The sequence below is a fragment of the Primulina eburnea genome, chromosome 2 (genome assembly GCF_022965805.1).
Source record: "Primulina eburnea isolate SZY01 chromosome 2, ASM2296580v1, whole genome shotgun sequence".
Taxonomy (NCBI): Eukaryota; Viridiplantae; Streptophyta; class Magnoliopsida; order Lamiales; family Gesneriaceae; genus Primulina; species Primulina eburnea.
Window position 1 is genome coordinate 5,877,016 of NC_133102.1, and position 22,120 is coordinate 5,899,135.

The following is a 22,120-nucleotide window of genomic DNA, read 5'->3' on the forward strand; positions in this document are numbered from 1 at the left end:
AATTAAATCTTCCCCAGATACTCGCGGGCATGCTTCGAAAGAATCGCAGCAGTGCTAGGTTGTGTTGTTCTATGCCCCCTCAACTACACTGCACGAGAGAAGAACCCTCTTCGAATTCATCCCACAAACTTCTTTCACTACTTTTAGCAGATTTTCTAGCTTCTAACGTACTTTAATCTGGCCACTGCACAGAGACCAATTCACAAGTAATCCAAGCAATCTTCTTTCTTTTCGGAATCTGATGAAAAATGGGTCGCTCGCTAGTTGGAACCCATTATCCTACTGTTATTCCACTGGAAATCTTGATCCAAAGGGATCGAGAAATTTCGTGTCTTTTGTAGGAAACCATGGAACAAATGTGAATTTCAAGGGTGCTCATTTTGTCAGGTTGAGGTCGCTTCGCTGTAATCTTGAAGGTATTGATTTTGAGGAGAGAAAAAGCCCGTCTGAGGTACGGTACATTCAGAAATTTAGAACTAAAATTTGATCTTAGAATCTTGAGCTTCCGAGTTTATTTAGATGCTGAAGCATGATTTAAACTGATTAAAACCATTGGAGTTGTCATAACGCTATTAATAATCATTCTAGCTTTGTGAATCGATTTGTATCCCTTTATTCCTTGCTTTAAGACTATATTTTTGTGAAATTTTTAGTGCGTGTCATGGAAAGGTTAGATCTATAGAATCACATGAATTGGTACAAAATCCAACATAGACTAGTTGTGATCAAGAATTCTCTTCCCAATTATCCGAAGTAAAATGCTAATTTTTCCATGGGAGAAGATTTAAATGAACAAATAACAAAAAATGATGGATTTTATGTCTGCCTGCTGGACCATCTTGCTTGGTCCATTCCTAAGTTTATCTATGCAGCTGAGAGATAAACACGCAGGTGTGGGATATATGTATTTTTTGAAGTTTGGTTGCCTTGAAGTGGAATCTTCAAAGCCCTTCTGTTAATGAGTTTATTCGAGTATGACGTGTGCATTTGAGGTGACTGAGCTGACATGTCCATAACTTCACTCCCTTGTTCCGGTCATTTGATCATATACATAATCATGTAAAACTTTGGCAAATTGATTCTTTAATTGAAGGGTGATTTGCATTGATTGGAGATGCTGAATGGTTGCATTGCCCACACGTTTTGAAGCAGTTGCTTATCTTTCATTTTCGTTGTTATTTGAATCTTTTTTTTTCTCTTTCCCCTTTCTCAAATCTAGTCTAGCTCGATTTAAATATATCAGTCCAAATTTGCTGTAAAATAGGTCAAGAAAGAAATCGAGCAATGCTACAAACTCATACGAAGGCTTCACAGAGGTGTTGTATATTTGGGTTCATCGAGGTTGGGACCTGACCACCCACATTACAAACAGTCGTTTGAGTTGGGGAAGGAGGCAAGTTTATCGATTCACGTCTTTCTTCTTCTTCTTTGAAAATTAAGTATTGCTTGAGAGTTGAGCCCCAAGCTGAGCCACTTTTATAGAACTTGTGTATCTATTCAGTATACACTCTTACGAAACCAGCGTGATTTTTAATTTAATAAGGTTTCGAATGTGCTTGATTTCGGGCTCTCCAACTAGTATTTTGTTTGACAGATTGCAAACCTATTAGATTGTACTTCATGGTCAGGAGCTGGTCGGGGGCTCATGGATGCCGTAACTAAAGGTGCTCTCCAAGCAGGGAAGCCTGTTGGTGGATTTAAGATTGCCAAAGAAGCTGGGGAATGGGTGGCGACGAATTTACATCCGTATCTTCAAACAGAAAACTATCTTACTTGCAGGTAGCGGCAGCTATCCTTGAAATCACACCTATTTAAAGTGCATTTTTAGATGGAGAATATGTTGAGAAAAAAAAAATCTCTTTCTAAAAAAATCATGTTTTTAAGCCAGAAAAAATGGCTTTTAGGAGTTCTTGTTCGTGTTTTTAAGCCTTTTTTGTCAATACAATTAAAAAACACTGCTTGATATAGAGATTTTTAAGGTACTCGCGGTTCAATCTGTGTATTTGTGAATCACTGCTTTGTACGCCACAATGTTGTCTCTTGAAGCACGCTACTAGACTTAGGGTGTAACCATTTAGCGAACTTGTGGGGACCCGGACGCTAATCAAGTTCTTAATCATCATTGGGACTAATTAATCAATTATAAAACAGGGTCTAAAATTTTTTTAAAATACAAAGCGGAAACGTAATGTAATTTACTCAAATTACATATTAAACATATACATACAACTCTGTATTATCTACAAGAATTCAACTAGGTTCAACTACATATCAGTGCTGAATCCTAAGTTGCTTCAAAGCCCAGATCTCCACGCTATCTAGTCCAGCCTCATTCTCATCTTGACCCTGATCCAGCCCCACCTGTTGTCATGCACACATACAAAACAAGACAACAGCCGGATAACTCCGGTGAGATATGAATATCCCAGTATAAACAATGTACACATGCAATCATATAAAAACATATACGAAAGCACATAAGGATTATTCATAACATGTCTCAAATCAGAAACATAAATCCATACATACAGTCAGTAATCATGAATGGTATAAACAATGTAAATCAACCTGTCATATCTGACTCAACTCAACCGACGCGTCATCTCAGACTCGACTCAACTGACACGTCGTCTCAGACTCGACTCAACTCTAACCTAGGGATCCCGATATCTGGATATAGGTAATCATATCGAATCTCAGTCGATAGGAATGAATCAATCCCTAAACGGCATCGATATAATTCATATATCAGTGTCTGGGCGAATCAGCTGCAGAATTGACGACTCAGTCAATAACCCGACGAATCAGCCGGTAATTAGGCGAATCAGCCAATAATCAGACGAATCAGCCTGTAATTAAGCGAATCAGCTTAAGTTTAGACGAATCAGTCAATAACCAGACGAATCAGCCAATAACCCGACGAATCAGCCGGTGACTAGGCGAATCAGCCCATGACTCAACGACTCAGTAATCAATACATGCAGTGGCTATGAATCAATAGCCTACAAACATCAATCTCATCAAACATTAGCTATAAATCAATAGACTATAATCATAAGCCTCATTAATTGCAAATATCAATGCAATAAATGAAAGTATGTGATTTAGGGAGACTCGAGTCAAACCTCACTCGAGTTGTGCAATCCCAACTCAACATTAATTTATACCTTTCTTTCTGATACTCTGGCTCTGTCGAAGTCTCGAACTCAAAGCCTGTCAATACTCAGTCTGACAAGAACAATATTGAGGAGTATAATATCAATACACCACTCGAATTAAATCTGTCCTGTTCTATACTCAATCTAATTCAATATCGATGGCATAACGGTATAATATCAATATACCCAACAATACCATATCAATCAGATATTAATTCTAATATCTCATACTCAATAACAACTCAATTCTGATATCACTTGATTCCAAAAATCATAACAATTCCATAATCAGTCTGTTTCTTAATCTGACTTCGATTCTATGATGTCTAATACGTCAAGAACAACATATATGAGTTCCATTCAATTCTGACAATATCATAATTCCAAAGCATGTCAAAACGTAGTAAAACTTACGTCCAGTTGTAGCCTACGTTGCTAGGAACTCGATACTGAAGTCAGATTTAAAATCAGACGGACGGATTTCTCGCAAAAGGCGTAAGGATTTTCTGTGCCAAAGATTCGACCCTTTCTCTGAATTTTGCTGAATCATTCTGAAGGATTTCGTTTATATATATCCATGCATGAATTCGACGAGGTGGCACAATTTTAGCAAAACACGCTGCACCGCGGGTGCGGTAGGTGTAAGACCGCGGGTGCGCTCAAGCTTCGACAATCTTATCAATTCTGGAATTGCATGACCGCGGGTGCGGTACCTGTCGAGACCGCGGGTGCGGTACTGCACCGCGGGTGCGGTCCCTGCTAACACCGCGGGTGCGGTGACCCTTCGGAAAAACTGACCAAATTTCTGTCCATGCACCGCGGGTGCGGTACATGCAAGGGCGCGGGTGCAGTGTTGGTTCGGCAACACACTCTGAAATTAAAAATAAATGGCCACACATTATCTTAAATCGTGTCTCAGTTGGTCCTTTCGTAATCACGTTAGATTATAAGTCAATAATCCTTGATTAACAGTGATTAATTCTCGGGCATTACATTTCTCCCCCTCTAAGATCTGAGTTCGTCCTCGGACTCGCAAGTAATCACTTCAGATATATCAGAAGAGATGTATCCAGAGTTTATATCAAAACTCATCTCCATGAATCTGTTCTGAAATTTCAATTCTCATATCAAGTTCTATTTCTGGAAATAGCTCTGATAAAGTTAATCTCGCAGCAGTGGTTATACAACATCTGTATATACCCATCAACAGTTCGTAACGACTCAACATCATCAGCTGTTATCGAATCTGTTGATCTCAATCAAAGATATATTCGATCTTCGATCTCAGTTACCAACAGTCATCGTCCGACCTTGGCATATTCAGTTTATCTATTCTGAGCTGTTTTTCATATTCTTCTGAATTAGCTTCATCTTTTCAGTCATATCTCTGATCATGTCAGGTCCAATCTCAGGAATCTCAGAGGTATCATCTCAATAAAGAGGGAATCTGTACTTCTTAACGTACAACGTGTCTAATAGTGTCATTCCCATACTCATTTAATATCTGTTGTGGTATAAAAACTCACAACATGGCAATAAATCCTGCCAATTAGTGTTAAATCAAACACTACAACTCTAAGCTTATGTTCTGGAATCTGGATACTCCACTCTGACTGTCCGTCAGATAGTGAATACTATTCAGTATTCAGATATAATCTAGTATCCAACTCTTCCTATACATTCTGCCAAACGTGCAAAATCAACCAAAATCACGGTCTACTATAATCAATTCTCAACACTCCGTGTAATCTAATTACTTCTCTGACAAAATCTCAGTCATATATCATACTTGTACATCTTCATGTACGAGTTAGCACTCGCAGACTGCGTCAGTCTGTCATTCTTAACTCAATCAATACTCAATTCCAAGAGGAATGCAGTAATTTCATTACGATATCCTTGGAAATGTAATCTCATTTCCATTCAGGAACCGATAAATTATCTAACCAATCTCTTGGTTTGTTTTCTTTCTATCTTTATCTGTCTGTAGTTCAGACATTTCAGTCCAAACTCTGTCATATCTAATCTCATCTGTTTCTCTCAAAACATTTTCTGCTATCAGGATGCCTACTGAATCAAGTATTGCACCCTTCTGACAATTCTGTCATTTCAAGTTCGAAATATCAGGCACAAACAAATCAGTTATTAACATACAATACAGTATTACTTACCTGATATTCTGATCGACACTCTGTTCTGACTATCGATATTGAGTTCTAAATATTCTAATTAACTTTTCGAACTGCTAACGTTTCAAACTCAGCTCTGATTCGGACGATACAACATACTCTCCGTTGTCCACAATCAGTCTCAACATGTATTCAGAATACCATCAATATTCAACCAGATTCAAAACATCACTCATCAATACTGATCTGCTGCACTCATAAACCGCAAATGTCTGACATCGATGTCAACCTCGGCTGACTAATCACGGTTTAATTCTGTGAAAATCATCGAATATATCATCTTCAGATATAACACCTCCTGAATGCAATCTGTCTCAATCAGGATTCACCATATCAACAGTTTCTAATATCAGTTCAAGGCTAAAATCAATCTCTCTGATTGGAATCAAATCTGAAGTCTTATCAGAGATAATATCAATAACTTTCATATCATTGGTAAATCAGCCAATGATAGACTCGACTTCCGTAAATCAACTGAATACATAAGGAGTCACTCTGCTCCTTTCTGTAATAATCGAGTCATAGCTAGTACGAATATCAAAGGAATTCTCAATCTAGAATTCTTATCGTACAATATTTATTTCTTGGTCATCTCAGGTCTGATTCTTACCATCTTCTGGAACTAATCTATGGTAGCTCAGTACTTGGCATATCAATATCAGTAATGCAGTCCCAAAATCAGAGAACATTAGTACAATACAAGCTATCACACGATCTAACTCAATCTCATTCTCATTCTACTGTAGTATACAAGATCTAACAGAAATCGCTGATACAAGATCTTTTCCCAAAGGAACAGAAACAAATACTACAGTAACTAAGGATTCAACAGATAATGCATATATCAATGCAAATCTTTCAGAAATACAAATATGTGAAGCACCGGTATCCCTCAATACATATGCAGGATAATCAAACAAATCAGTTACCTGCAACATCATCATCTGGTGCTTCCTGAGCCTGCTCCTCGGTCAAAGCAAATACTCTGGCCTGCTGTCTAGGAGGCTGGCCAACTGTCTGGCTTCCTCCTGGCCTCTGCTGTGACTGAGATGGTGTTGGCTGAAATGAAGGAACAGCAGCTGATCGTCTACTCCACTATGCCGCTGGTCCAGATGGTTCAGCTCCCTGGGATCTTTGGGAACCCCTCTGTGGACACACTCTGGCAAAATGTCCCTGTTGTTTGCAGAAGTGGCAGCTACCAAGTACTCCTTGGCATTGCTCAGTGGAATGTCTCCCACCACAATTTCCGCAGTAAACGCCAGTATAACTCTGCTGAGAACCACTAGAGCTAGAAGAACTGCCACCAGACTTCTTAAATTGCTTCCCTCTAGCCTTCAGAAAATCTTTTCTTCCACCACTACTACTACCACTCTCGAATCGGGAAGGTGGTTGCGGTGGTCTCGACACTGGAGGAACAAATTCAGCTCCTCTCTGCCTTATCAGGCCCGCCTCAGCGCCCTTTGCTCTATTCATGGCATCAGCAAAGTTATTGGGTCGCCCTGTGTTCACCAATGTAAATATATCGGGATTCAAGCCATTGCTAAACTGATCGGCAACGGCTTCGTCATTTCCAGCCACATGTGGAGCAAACTTCAACAAGGTAGAGAACTTGGTCACATATTCTTCAATGTTCAGCTGACCCTGTCTCAAATTGGCAAACTCCGCCCCCTTCTCTTTTCTGTACGATATTGGGAAAAATCTATGATAAAACTCAGTTTTAAATACATCCCAAGTAATAATCGTACCTCGTTGCTCCAAGGCCCTCTTCATCGTAATCCACCAGCTTTGTGCAACATCAAGCAACTGGTGCCCAATCAATTTAATCCGGCGCTCATCACTGTACTCTAGTGAATCAAACAGCAACTCAATGCTACCTAACCAGCTCTCACACTCGACTGATGTCTCAGTACCCGTCAGAGTGGGTGGTTTGAATGACTGAAACCTCTTCAGCAAGGTTTCCATCGGAGTCGGGGTTACATCCATGGGAGGATTCGATGTACTACCCTGTTCTGGAATTCGTCTAGGAGGCATATCTGAAACTCAAAAGGATTAGTAATCCAATCCAACAAACCTGTTTCAATTCAGTCTCTCCTCCGATCATCTTACTGCTGATCGAGAATCAATTCAGATTTGTTCCCAATAATACATATTACAAAATCAAATCAGATAAGTCAAGTAACATGTATTATATAAAGCCGTAAGCATGCTAGCATTCAAAAGCAGGAAAGAAAACCTCAATCTACCCCGCTCACTAGCCTCTTCTATCTCAATCTAAAGGATCTATCGCTCTGATACCACCTGTTGTGGGGACCCGGACGCTAATCAAGTTCTTAATCATCATTAGGACTAAACTAATTAATCAATTATAAAACAGGGTCTAAAATTTTTTTAAAATACAAAGCGGAAACGTAATGTAATTTACTCAAATTACATATTAAACATATACATACAACTCTGTATTATCTACAAGAATTCAACTAGGTTCAACTACATATCAGTGCTGAATCCTAAGTTGCTTCAAAGCCCAGATCTCCACGCTATCTAGTCCAGCCTCATTCTCATCTTGACCCTGATCCAGCCCCACCTGTTGTCATGCACACATACAAAACAAGACAACAGCCGGATAACTCCGGTGAGATATGAATATCCCAGTATAAACAATGTACACATGCAATCATATAAAAACATATACGAAAGCACATAAGGATTATTCATAACATGTCTCAAATCAGAAACATAAATCCATACATACAGTCAGTAATCATGAATGGTATAAACAATGTAAATCAACCTGTCATATCTGACTCAACTCAACCGACGCGTCATCTCAGACTCGACTCAACTGACACGTCGTCTCAGACTCGACTCAACTCTAACCTAGGGATCCCGATATCTGGATATAGGTAATCATATCGAATCTCAGTCGATAGGAATGAATCAATCCCTAAACGGCATCGATATAATTCATATATCAGTGTCTGGGCGAATCAGCTGCAGAATTGACGACTCAGTCAATAACCCGACGAATCAGCCGGTAATTAGGCGAATCAGCCAATAATCAGACGAATCAGCCTGTAATTAAGCGAATCAGCTTAAGTTTAGACGAATCAGTCAATAACCAGACGAATCAGCCAATAACCCGACGAATCAGCCGGTGACTAGGCGAATCAGCCCATGACTCAACGACTCAGTAATCAATACATGCAGTGGCTATGAATCAATAGCCTACAAACATCAATCTCATCAAACATTAGCTATAAATCAATAGACTATAATCATAAGCCTCATTAATTGCAAATATCAATGCAATAAATGAAAGTATGTGATTTAGGGAGACTCGAGTCAAACCTCACTCGAGTTGTGCAATCCCAACTCAACATTAATTTATACCTTTCTTTCTGATACTCTGGCTCTGTCGAAGTCTCGAACTCAAAGCCTGTCAATACTCAGTCTGACAAGAACAATATTGAGGAGTATAATATCAATACACCACTCGAATTAAATCTGTCATGTTCAATACTCAATCTAATTCAATATCGATGGCATAACGGTATAATATCAATATACCCAACAATACCATATCAATCAGATATTAATTCTAATATCTCCTACTCAATAACAACTCAATTCTGATATCACTTGATTCCAAAAATCATAACAATTCCATAATCAGTCTGTTTCTTAATCTGACTTCGATTCTATGATGTCTAATACGTCAAGAACAAGATATATGAGTTCCATTCAATTCTGACAATATCATAATTCCTAAGCATGTCAAAACGTAGTAAAACTTACGTCCAGTTGTAGCCTACGTTGCTAGGAACTCGATACTGAAGTCAGATTTAAAATCAGACGGACGGATTTCTCGCAAAAGGCGTAAGGATTTTCTGTGCCAAAGATTCGACCCTTTCTCTGAATTTTGGCTGAATCATTCTGAAGGATTTCGTTTATATATATCCATGCATGAATTCGACGAGGTGGCACAATTTTAGCAAAACACGCTGCACCGCGGGTGCGGTAGGTGTAAGACCGCGGGTGCGCTCAAGCTTCGACAATCTTATCAATTCTGGAATTGCATGACCGCGGGTGCGGTACCTGTCGAGACCGCGGGTGCGGTACTGCACCGCGGGTGCGGTCCCTGCTAACACCGCGGGTGCGGTGACCTGACCCTTCGGAAAAACTGACCAAATTTCTGTCCATGCACCGCGGGTGCGGTACATGCAAGGGCGCGGGTGCAGTGTTGGTTCGGCAACACACTCTGAAATTAAAAATAAATGGCCACACATTATCTTAAATCGTGTCTCAGTTGGTCCTTTCGTAATCACGTTAGATTATAAGTCAATAATCCTTGATTAACAGTGATTAATTCTCGGGCATTACAGAACTGCTTGCCTAGGAGGCTCAATGTATGCATTCCATGTGATGATATATAGTTATTGTCTAGGACATTATCCTTGCACGTCTTCGTTTGATAAGGTGTGTCCCTCGTTTGGCACTTAGGCTCTTGGACATCCTCGGGTTTACGCCTTGAATATATATGTAAATCACATGCAGGTTCTTTTCTGCAAGGAAGCATGGTCTGGCGGATGCTGCTGTTAGAGCTACTAGTTCAGATAGAACAGCTGTTGTGGCTCTTCCCGGTGGCATTGGCACTCTAGATGAGGTATTCGAAATCTTGACGTTGATTCAACTCGAAAGAATCGGATCAAGGTTTCCTGTGCCGTTTTTGTTGATGAACTACGACTCCTTCTACTCCAAGCTGCTGGATTTTCTGAGCAATTGTGAGGGCAGGGGTACGATCTCCCATGGTGAAATAGAGCAGCTCTGGAAAGTTTGTAGCAATAATTCAGATGCTTTGAGCTACCTAGCAGAATTTTACGGCCTCTGAAGATGGTTTTTAGACACTTCTAAGGCTGTCACACTTTGATAAAATCTTCTTACAATTTCATATTGTATTATTTCCTTTTTATTATAAATCCAGAAACAGGACTACAAAATCCGGATCAAGTGATAGACATAACCGGAGCATTCAGAATAATGGGCTTAGTTGTTTTTTTATAGCTTGTATCGTCATCGTATTATATATGGCTTAATACATGATATTTCTGCATAGCATTAGTTTACGAATATATATAAAGGCTTCCGCTAATAAATCATTTCTATTAAAAAAAAGTGGTTGTGGAAAATATGGTTGCCAGGTTAAACTCGAGACGAGACCGATTCATTCAGTAAAGAAAAATAGGAATTCACCCAAACTGACTGTATTAATAGAATGTCAAGCCATACATAGCAGAAGAAATTAAACAGCAGAACAATAAAGACCATTTTCCACACCACTCTTCTTAATAACAGCATTATTTCAGAAACAAAATAAGGCGAGAAACATAAAATCTGAAACAAGGATTGAAGATATTAATCAAGCCTAAAGCTTCTGCGTCAAACACTGGCGAATAAGCTGATTGTTTAGCATCCATCCATTACCAAATCCAAAAGATGGTTGTTTAGCATCCATCTTCCATTATCAAATCCTGAAATGAGAATAATCATCTGCATCAAAAGTTCCTGATGAAAAAGATTAAGGGTTCTTTTCAAACTCAGTAAAAGCTGGACGAATAAGTTAAATTTCGGAGTTACGAGAAATATTAATGAAGCTCTAAACAAGAGTTAAGTGGTTACTGAATAAGATATATCTTTGTAAAGCCAGAGTATGTGCTTGCCATAGAAAAGCAAAGTAACATGTGACAATGAAGCAAATAAAATCCTTCCCGAAAAAGAAAAGGAGGAATGAGTTGTGTTTCTTCCACAATTCGCTACGCGCGCATCCCAACCATCATCTAAGAGGCACAAAATGGGAAATAAAAAAATAAAGTCAATTGTACATCATCCATCCAGCCACAAAAGTAAATAAGAGCATCCCTCTTTCACAACATCATCTTTGCTCTGGTTCTTAGAAGAGATCCCAACACTTGAATTACATCAAACTCAATTTTGAATCCACGATAATATCCCGAAAGTATTAGCCACTACTCAGACCTTTTGGAATTCATCAACTCTATCGATAGAAAGCAGCTGCCTCATCAAAGGCATAGATGACATCTCTTTATGGTGCAAGTATCCAAACATTTTAAAACCCAGCATAGAACTGACAAAATGTGTATTTCCATTCTACAGTTTCTCAAATCAGGACTCGATTAGCATTCTATGTTATATAAATGAATGACGGGGGGCCTTAGCACAAAACCTTTCTGCTCATTGTGCCAGTCCTAAACTAAATCAACATTGAGTCATGCACATAGGCCTGCGGAACATGTTGAAAACGGGAAGGCGTTTGAAATTACAAATTCCAACAAATCATGAATTCTTCCATGAAACTCTCAAATTTTGATTTTAAACAAACCAACCATATAAAGCCTAAAAGCATCTTCAGATCATACTTAACTACAGATACTCTTATCCTACTCACACAGATTATCCAATAATATTTTAAACTCACTCAAATAAACAAAGCAAGTCCTTATTTCCGTACATCTTTCAGGAAATAAAGCGAAAATTAATAGTAAGTTCTCTTAAAAATATTGCCAACTACTAACAACTCAATCATAAGAGAACCAAGAGATCATAGACCATAATGTCATACATGCATTTCAACACACATTTCCTAGACGATTGTGGCATGCATCGTGGTTGGCGACATGTGGCATGTTAGCTATCATGAGCAACTTGGTTACCGATGATATACTAAAATGAATCAAAAAAGAAAAGCATAAACCATCAGCTCCTAGACCACCATTTACTAAGAAAGGAATTCAGTAACTTGAAACCTTACAACAGATGTTATAACTAGCACCATAATCAATGCCAGATGCTAACAAGCCAATTAGTTAGCCAAAAATTATAAAAATAGTTTACCATTCACTCCCTTTCATCACACAATGGCGGTTGAAAGCAAATCCAAGTGAATTAAGTGACACAAAATACATTTGAATTCAATTTCACATGTTAAAATTACTGATGCTCGCATGAAACAAGTGATATTATTGGATTATAAAAGATGCAATTTTCCCGATCTTAAACACACTGATTTGAGTTATTCAATTTTTCTAAAATTTTGTCCCAAAAATCAGTGCCATCAAACCACTACCTCCGTGATACGCCCATGGTTTGAGCGACTGCACTGTCAAATATAAATAGCTGACCAAAAAAATAAAGATAAAAAATTTATCAAACAATACCCAGGAAAATGAAAAAGGGAACGTTACCATCATCCGCTGGAACTTGGTCGATTCTCAGTGGGGCCTGACCGATTCAAGTATGTTGGTTCACCACCCCTCCTCACCTGCGCGTACCCACCACCAGATTTGGGCCTTACCTCTTCCGCGTACCGATTTGAACGCGATCCGGTACCACCCACACCCTGAATGGGACCCGGTGAGCGCCCACCGTACTCGGATTTTACCTTGAAGCTCGCCGATCCACTACCCTTCACAAACTCAGATCCGATACTCTCCTCCTTGCGCACAAACCCCGGCCTGAGATGCGGTGGAATAAACTTGTGAGACTTCACCGGAGACACCAACGAAGGTGAAGGCGGTAACGAATCGGATCCGGTTCGGCCCTGTGAAAGGGGAGGGATACCGTCCGGTTCCGGATAGTTCCTAGGTCGATCTTCAGACGGCGGCGTAGCAGAAAGAGAACCCTTTTCTTTGTTTTCTGTACTCTGGTTACTTGAAACGGGTTTTGCCGGCGAGGGACGGCTCAAAACAAGCATGTGTCCATGAATTTTTGAATTGGCTACAGTATTCTTGCTATGATTTGCAAAAGCAAAATTTGAGGATGAAAATGAACTGTTCGTGGTTGGTTTGATATTGTTGCTCAGTTTTTTCTCAAATAATTCATTGAAGTTGAGGGAGGTGTATTTGTTGCTTTTTGCCATCCACCTATTCCGCCTATACTGCCGCCTGAATCACCTCCGGGAGCCACTGTTGCCAGAGAGATAAAAATGAAAGAGTCGATCGGAAAATTCTTGCTTTAGAAAATGCTTCGATTGGTCGATTCTAGCTCTTTTCTACGTTCGGGTTGAGGTGGGTTTCACCGATAGGCCCAAATGTCAACTGGGCTATGTAGGCCCGTGCCCGACATCCAGCCCAACCTAATATATTAATCAGCCAGATGTCAATTGGGCTGTTTGACTTGCATTTTTTCCCTTTTTTTTAAAATGAATGTACCATTAATCATGCAACTTGCTTTAGGTTTATTCTTAAAAAATAAATAAAATAACTTGCATTGGATTTCATAAACTAATAATTTACTATTATATAGATCTTAATTTTACAGCCTCCTACGTCTTTTTTAAACTAATAGTAATTTACCATTAGTAAACCAACAAATCACATAACAAATTCAAATTAAAATAGAATTTAGTAAATCCAATCAAACCATAACGTAGTATAGTTGAATAATATATCATACATTGTACCCTATGAATTATACTAGTATGTAAATGTAGCAAATGTCTAAAATCAAAAAGCATAATAAAATGTCATGATTATGAACTTTCAAAATGTTAAGTTCTCCAACCAAAATAAAACAAAAGCTCACTACATACAAATCTCCTGTTTGGCTATAACTACAATACAACAGTACAAGTACACTCTCCAAAATTGTCTGCAATTAAATGGAATCTAACCATGAATCAAAATCATCCTGAATTTTAGATGTCGAATTACCGTTAGATTCTAAAGGTGTTATGTCTCGGAACTCGTGGTCCTGGGAGAGTGATCCACCATCAATTTTTACCACATTAGACATTTCCTTGAGACGGGTATCAATATCATCATCAATTTTGACAGACATCATTGGAGTTTTCATCCTATCCGTGCCTTTCTTCTTAATATCAGCCGATGCATATTGTACAGATGAAATTCCTACAGATGAAGTAACGCCTGTATTTTCTCGAGAGATGTCAGATATATGGCCAGACTTTTTGGGTGGATTTGTTGAAGGCTCGAGGAACTTGGTATCAGCAAATGAGTTCAGAAGCATGTTGAGGTCTGCTTCGGCATTTTCTGCCTCAAATGTAGATGGTTTCATAGCAGCAGAATCCACATTGTGTTTAGAAATGTACTTCTGCTCTGTTTCTTGCGTCTGCCCAACTTTATACGTATTTTGGTCCATTGAGTGTAATCCTTCTTTCTGAATTGCAATGGAATTGTTTATAGCAACGGTGCTAGATGGTGACATGGATTCACTATAGGGCAAGGGTTGATCATTCTCATTTTCATCCATATCTTGGATTAGAGATGATGATGCTTCAGAATCTATTTCAACTGCAGATGCACGAGTTTGAAGATGATCATTGTCTTCGCCACAAGCATGTAACTCATCATTGAACTGCCACACGTTGAAAATCATTTCATTAGTAATTACTAGCATTGAAATAGGCACAGAATTGGTGTTTTGGTGATCTTTTCACATTAGTATAATAAAATAGTTTACCAATTACCATTTATGTTTGAGATGACACCAAAGTAAATTATATTAGACATGCCCTAACAATTTGTGGCAATCACGAATGAAAGAAAAGAAGATTGAAATTTATGTGCTGAAATTGAACTCAAGATTTAGAAAACAGATAGCACAATCAAGTAACAATTAACAGAGGGCTCTTATGGCATGGCAGTTAGGTAATAAACCTGTCCATACTTTGATGCTTGAGGGGATAAAGAGAACTTTATATAAATTCATGAGAACTATATATGTCTCAATAGAGTGAAAACTAACAGCAGTCCAGGTTGACCTCTTGAAAACTAATCGCATTAATTATGAACTTCAACTCTGACTTAAACAGCTTCTTTCAGATTCACAACGTTTATCTTCAACCACATAAAAAGTCTGGATACAGATACTCAAAGCCTAATCAGATGCTTCAAAACTACCATAATTGTTATTGACTTCCGTTATTCAAGGAAATTAGCACACACAGAACAAGAACAGATGTAACAAGAAGCCTGAGAAGAAACATTATACCAGCTCAGGAGGTAGCAGTACATCTGGTTCGAGAAATAGCCTATCTGATAGCTTAGCCTTTCCCAGTTGTTCTGCCAGAGCATCGAGATTAAGGGAAAGAAATGGTGCCTGCATATTGAAGAATTGAAAAAGGAACAGAATTTTTTTAAAATAAAACAAAAACAAGTGTAAAAAGAAAGAACAAGGCGATTAAAGCTGAGACTGAGAATGATATAAAGTAAATTCTTCCTAGTTTATCATATAAAGACAGCATATGAGAAAACAGATGATGCTGTCAATTATTGCATAAATGGTTCACTCACAAACATTAATAAGACACATTCACCCATTAAATTTCAAACTAATTGTATGGTTAAATTAGAGCCATGTCTCTGTTTACTAGGTCAATAAGCATTATCTGATGTGAATTGTTGCAGGCAAATCTCACCACCTATGCTCCATGCAATTTTCCAAGGTTCATGCACATATTAATTCGGGAGTTTCATCTCACGGTCACGGAGTGACAAAGAATGAGAATAAATGGCATTTAGAATACTAATATAATGGGAAAACAAGAGAGAGAGAAAGAGAGAAAAATTATGTCTCGGCAGAGATTATGATACCAAATCATATATAGGCCATCATGTTGCCACATTCTGAGTCATACTAAACAGACAACAAAAGGGCATTGCTTACTAATCAAGTTAAATAAACAAAAATTACCTCAAAACTGCTACTTGATTTTTTGTCAAAATCAAAATCAAAATCATCCTCCGCAATCCATGAAAGCATGCTTTGCCCCTTGACAGAGAGCATCGGACCAAATCCCTGAGTATATTCTAAGACATACTAATATCAATCAACTGCAAATTATCTACTAAATCTATAATTCAAGGAAAATATTTGTCAAATACTATTAGAACATGTAGAAACTCAGGGAGGCATGCACATACTTACATATGTATTTTTATCTAAGACAGAGCCACTGCAAATGATATATATTTTTTGTTTATGGAATTTGGGTCAAGACCTCATCGCAAAGGGTCTTGTCTCTGAGTTGTGTTCCAATCGGCACGGGATTTAACATAATAGTAAAATATCCATCTTGGTCCGAATCCGAGTAGCACTATTACTATATCATGGAAGTATTGCCAGAAAATGTAGAATGCACGAGTTTCTAAAACAAATTTCACTAGCTTAGCAGAACAACACTTTTTTGTCGGAATCAGTTACCACCATCCAAGGGTTACTTAAATATTTGACCTCTTTTAAATATTTTTTTGGGTTTTTGACCTTGACCTTCCTCGACTTATTTTTATTCATGACCTTCTTGTTGACAAAGAACACATAGTCCTAAGCATAGGACAATATTTAAAATTGAAGAAGTCATATAGACACATAGTTCTACCAGATATGTTAAAATAAAAAAATCAGCTCGTCATTTTTGAAATTGAAATTTGGTGGGAGCCATTTACTGAATTTTCAGGTCATCCAACAATCGCCATAAAGGATATCGGATACTCCTATATAAGGATGGAAAAAACGAAAACAATAATTTTTTAATGGAACCAACATTATTGCAATTTCTCATAATTTTGACATTACAGATCATATTCCATAATTCCATGGTTTTTTATAATGTCAAAAACAGCATAGTCATGCGCTACATTTCAATCTAGTCAAACATGAATGACTGTCAAGACTATTATACTACATAGAAATGACATACCTTCAATATTATCACCGAGGGAACGAAAAATGTCGGAAGAATAATTTGATAGTGGCTGAGATCTGGCCTCCGAAATTAAGAAAGCATAATCCGCCCCTTTACTCTTAGGCACAACAAATTCAGTTGGTGCACTAGCGCTCTCCCCCGATGGATCTTCTGAACCCAAGTTAAATTCTTCACCGTAACGATCCCAATTTGAAGGGAGTGCTTTAGAGCCATGAGGTTTCCGGAGGTTCTCTCCAACTTGCTCACCCGATGGCTTCTTATTGGCAGTGGCCGTACCTGAACTTACAGAAGGCACTTTTGATGCTGAATGGTGGTTATTCTTCTTGGTATGTCGCAGTGAATGAGCTCTCTTCGATTTCGCCAATGCTTTTTCATCCATCTCTATTCTACACACAGAGAAAAAGAAATCCTCGGTGTCTTTAGCATCTCAGGTGTAACAAAAAAATCTAATACAAATAATTCAGATGAACATCCACGTAGCGTAACAATTAATTAAAACAGTCGATGATAAAAAGCCTATAATACAATATCATTGCCTTCGAAATGCCGATTAGTGGGTGGTGATATTCAATTCCAAAAAACAAAACTGAAACTTCCCAGATTAACTAATAAGCATTCGAGTGCAAAAGTAACGACTTGTTAACAGCATACAACTACCCTACCCTACAGAATCATTTCATACGCGATAAACAATAAACAAACTAAAAATAGGCACAAATATATTATCAAATCTGCCTGAAACTGCCAAGAACTGCTATGTGCGTTAAATTTATGAGATCATACGCTATAAACAAAATCGAAGCCCTTCTGTTCCGTTAAAATATTTGACGAATTTCGCCGGCCCCAAATCAATTACAAAGAAAAATCGCCAAATTTGCTTCCGTTTCCCCCAACTTTTGTGATCGCTGTTTGGCTGAGCTTGGTGGGGAGTGTTGAGGGCTTTAAGCAGCACAATGGAGTTTTGTGGGAAAATGAGGAAAAAGGGTGTCACGGAAGAGTTTATTAAGAAAAAGGGAGTAAATGTAATTTACTTTTTTCTCCTTTTAAAATTTTTTTAAAAACTAATTTTTTCATTAGTGTATTTTAATTTTATATATAATAAAATTTATAATTTAATTAAATAAAAAACTCACTCGATTCAATTTTTCTATCTTTTTCGACTCAATTTTAAATTTTATTTCATTTTTTATCTTCACAAAAAATATTTTTTTTCTTAACTTTTCATCCTCTCATTTTTTGGCTAACAATTAACCACGAACAACAAATCCAAAAAAAAAAACCATATATTAAAAAAAAAAAAATTTGAGATATAAAATTTATTGGATCTCATCAGTGTTCATGATCTAAAAGTGAAAAAATTCACCCTGAATCGTAAAAGCAAAAGATGTATCACGACCCACGACTTCATGACCCTGGGTCACGAAGCACAAGACTTCACGACCCATGGGTCGTGAAGCACTTGTGCTTCACAGTGAAGCACAAGTGCTGCTTCACGACCCAACACTTTGTTGGGTCGTGAAGCAGTGCTTCACAGTGAAGCACAAGTGTGTGCTTCACGTGAAGCACAAGTCTTCATGGGTCGTGAAGCACTTGTGCTTCACAGTGAAGCACAAGTGCTTCACGACCCAACACTTGTGCTTCACGACCCAACTTTGGGTCGTGAAGCACAAGACCCAGTGTTGTGGGCTTCACGACCCAGGGTCGTGAGTTCACGATCTCGAGAGTCGTGACGTGAAGATTTCACGATACATGGCTCGTGACACGATCCATTAATTTTAAATTTTTATAATTAATAATCTTTATTTTGTTTTAAATTTATATAACTAATAATCTTTTTGTTTCTTATATGTTTACTTTCCCGCTAAATTTGGAAGAAATCAATTTTTTGAATGTAAGTTAATTTTAGGATCAAGATACGTTGAGATCTGTAAGAAGCTTGTGTCATTTTTAAATGAGAAAGAGATAGAATATTTGGTGCAGTACACTCAATTTGGTAATTTAATTTTATGTGCTAAGATTATAACAATTTCAATCAAAACTGAGCCGAGACACAAAATTGGGTCGAGATTATACTCGACCCACGCGACCCACCAAAGTAGGGTCGCGTGGGTAGAGATGGGTATATATATATAATCTCGACCCACGCGACCCACCCCACCAAAGTTGGGTCGCGTGGGTAGAGATGGGTATATATATATATATATATATATATATATATATATATATATATATATATATATATATATATATATATATATATATATTGTAACAGATGGATCGAGAAGCATATAAAATTTGCTAAAAATTTTAGTATAATTATAAAATTTGTTAATGTTTACATACAATAAACATTAATTTAATTTCATATGCTTTGACATACATTCATTACATTAAAGTGAATATGTAATGAAATTTGTTGTGTAATGAAATTTGTTATGATTATTTTTAGTTTTATTATTATAAAATTTGTTAAGAATTTTAGTAGAATTATAAAATTTGTTAATGTTTATATACAATAAACATTAATTTCATTATTCATATGCTTCGATATACATTCATTAAAGTGAATATGTAATGAAATTTGTTATGAATTTTTTTAGTTCTATTATTATAAAATTTGTTATGAATTTTAGTGGAATTATAAAATTTGTTAAGATTTTTAGTCGAGTATAAATTCAACCCACATTGTTAGAATAAGAGATACATTCTTCTACTTGTTATGAATTTTTTAACTAACATACTTAAATTAACATATAAATAATGTTTACATAAATAAATTTTTTTATACATATTTACATTCTAATCATATATAAAGTGAATTATATATTATAAAATGATCAAAACTCAAAAATATTAAAAATTTCTACCCACTCGACCAATCTCGACCCAAACTCGACCCAAACCCTAAACCCTAAACAAAACCCTAAACCAAACCTCTAACATTATCACTCGACCAACTCTTTTTATTTTTTTTTTAAAAACGTAAAAAATAAAAAAAAAATTAAAAGAGAGGGTCGAGCACTCTTTATTTTTTTATTTAAAAAAAATTGAAAAATTAGAAGTACTCTTCTTTTTTTTTATTTTTTTTTTAAAAATTTATTTTAAAAAATAGAAGTAGAAGAGTGGGTCGCGTGGGTCGTGCTCTTCGCGACCCACTCTTCCATTTTTTTATTTTTTTTAAAAAAATATAATAAATTAGAAGTAGAAGAGTGGCCCACTTTTCATTTTTTTTTAACGAGCTAATTAATGATCTTATCTAACTAACCTATTCAACTCCCTTTTCTCGATTTAAAAAAGTCAAAATCCCTTTTATTTAATTAAATTTTAAATAAATCGTATATTTTTTATTGACCCGGAGTTTTGTTTGGGTGTGTAACAAAGTGATATTATTCAAATTTTATATATATAAAAAAATTTAAATATATATATATTTTTTTACATACAATTAGTAATGCAAAACAATGGATATATTTCTATATATAAAAAATATTTTAAAATATTAATGTAAATATTTAAATGATACCCTGGTTTTAGGGGATTCAATTATTTCAGTAACTTATGAACAGTTAAAAAATAATTTATTTCCATCTTATAAATTTTTTTAATTAACCAAACATGGTTCAATGAATATTTAGTATAAAAAAAAAATATGACTTTCTGTTTTAAAAAAAAAAAACCTCTCAAAATTTATAATCCCCTCCCTCATATTCTGGCTTCCCTGGACACCATTAAACAAACTAACAATAGACACTTGAATTTTCATTTATTGAGTTTGAATGCTTTTGATATCCCAGAGCAATATCACCAAGCATCATACATATAACATATTCTCCAAAACATCTATCAATTTATAATTTACAATCTCTGAGATAAGATTAATCAGAAATACAAGCAAATTACACCGATGCGATCAAAATTTATCGGCTGTCATAGCAACTGGTTTAGCTTCAGACTGCTTGGTTGCAAGGTAAGGACCCCCTTCTTATTGCTTCTTGTAGCTGCTAGTGTTTCTCGGAACAAAAATCATTAATAAGACGCAGACGGATCATGGCACAAACGACGTCATTAACCCATGTATTCATAATTCAATCAATGATATTACAAAAATCACACAAGTTACTGCCTATCAGTGTCATGCATGAATTGCAAAGAACGAAGTTTATATTCATTATGGATTCACACAATGAATGGTACAATATATCGAATGGTACAATACAGAAATGTTTTTATCAATAAAACCAGCAAGCAATATAGTGAAGAAAAAACAGTAGAGAAACGCTATAAATGAAATAAACCAAACCGAGGCCTGTACGAATTACAATGTCCTTAAAACAGATTTGTCTCATTCTGTATGTGCTTTGAGGATCGTCTTGGACATCTGTTTCCCAGGATACAACGGAACAACCAGCAGTGACTTAGCACGAGACACTATACGGCGAACTGAAAACCTACCTTTACTTTATCACCGAGATTTAACGAAAACCAAATGAAAAGCTAACAATATGAAATGCAAGAGAATATTTGAAAGAGAAAAGATTTTCATGTACATGAAATGAAGAAATGAACACACTATTTATTAAGCCCCAAAATGCATACCAAGAGTCATGCAAGATTAATTAACTCAATTAATATTCTCATTAACTCAAGAATATGAAGAGCGAAACTCTTCAACTAACTCAAGAATGTAGACAGCCAAAAGACACTCCCATATTCATGAAACATAATTTTTATTCAAACTTCAAATTTCCAACAATCCCCCACATGAATGAAAATTGATACAAATCTTGGGGACAAAATTCTACAATTGAACGTACATAGGATATGTAGGTGTTACCCTTTGAACATTCGCTCATTAAATATATTTGTTTTACTAGCTGACCATTAACATGATGTACTTGAACTGTTTTGTCATTTATGTAAATTAAGATATACTTCACACAAGACTTTCCTTAGTACTATTCAATTCTCATGATTGTGTTCTTTTTGGCCATGAACACACGCCTGATTCTGCGAGAGGGCCTAGTATTGAGCCT

General features: G+C 36.7%; 3 protein-coding genes across 4 annotated transcripts; 1 reads left to right on the forward strand and 2 right to left on the reverse strand.

The window, feature by feature from the left end:
• The first annotated feature begins 20 nt into the window (after nt 1-20).
• LOC140822756 (probable cytokinin riboside 5'-monophosphate phosphoribohydrolase LOGL10) lies at nt 21-10,457 on the forward strand. 2 transcript variants are annotated; one of them, XM_073183621.1, is made up of 4 exons: nt 21-451; nt 1,265-1,393; nt 1,595-1,779; nt 9,902-10,453. In XM_073183621.1, the coding sequence occupies exons 1-4, from the start codon at nt 242-244 to the stop codon at nt 10,233-10,235; spliced, it is 858 nt and encodes a 285-aa protein (XP_073039722.1). In that variant the 5' UTR covers nt 21-241; the 3' UTR covers nt 10,236-10,453. The 2 variants fall into 2 exon arrangements, with proteins under 2 accessions (XP_073039722.1, XP_073039723.1); XM_073183622.1 differs by lacking the exon at nt 1,265-1,393 and having other exon boundaries at nt 9,902-10,457.
• A 135-nt stretch (nt 10,458-10,592) lies between these two features.
• Nucleotides 10,593-13,395, reverse strand: LOC140822757 (uncharacterized). The gene is made up of 2 exons (XM_073183623.1): nt 12,607-13,395; nt 10,593-10,875 (listed from the first exon to the last, which is right to left on the reverse strand). Exon 1 carries the CDS (start codon nt 13,278-13,280, stop codon nt 12,609-12,611), a length of 672 nt encoding a protein of 223 aa, XP_073039724.1. The 5' UTR covers nt 13,281-13,395; the 3' UTR covers nt 10,593-10,875; nt 12,607-12,608.
• Nucleotides 13,396-13,861: 466 nt separating this feature from the next.
• On the reverse strand, nt 13,862-18,046 carry LOC140822758 (uncharacterized). The gene is made up of 5 exons (XM_073183624.1): nt 17,871-18,046; nt 17,082-17,473; nt 16,076-16,191; nt 15,374-15,481; nt 13,862-14,737 (listed from the first exon to the last, which is right to left on the reverse strand). Exons 2-5 carry the CDS (start codon nt 17,464-17,466, stop codon nt 14,018-14,020), a joined length of 1,329 nt encoding a protein of 442 aa, XP_073039725.1. The 5' UTR covers nt 17,467-17,473; nt 17,871-18,046; the 3' UTR covers nt 13,862-14,017.
• Nucleotides 18,047-22,120: the final 4,074 nt, after the last annotated feature.

Coding starts and splice junctions, on each gene's coding strand:
- LOC140822756 (XM_073183621.1), top strand. CDS start 242: ATGAAAAATGGGTCGCTCGCTAGTTGGAACCCATTATCCTACTGTTAT. Junction 1,394..1,594: donor CGTTTGAGTTGGGGAAGGAG/GCAAGTTTATCG, acceptor TTTGTTTGACAG/ATTGCAAACCTATTAGATTG. Junction 1,780..9,901: donor GAAAACTATCTTACTTGCAG/GTAGCGGCAGCT, acceptor AATCACATGCAG/GTTCTTTTCTGCAAGGAAGC.
- LOC140822758 (XM_073183624.1), bottom strand. CDS start 17,466: ATGGATGAAAAAGCATTGGCGAAATCGAAGAGAGCTCATTCACTGCGA. Junction 16,192..17,081: donor CCTCGGTGATAATATTGAAG/GTATGTCATTTC, acceptor AGTATGTCTTAG/AATATACTCAGGGATTTGGT. Junction 14,738..15,373: donor TACTGCTACCTCCTGAGCTG/GTATAATGTTTC, acceptor AACGTGTGGCAG/TTCAATGATGAGTTACATGC.
- LOC140822757 (XM_073183623.1), bottom strand. CDS start 13,280: ATGGCAAAAAGCAACAAATACACCTCCCTCAACTTCAATGAATTATTT.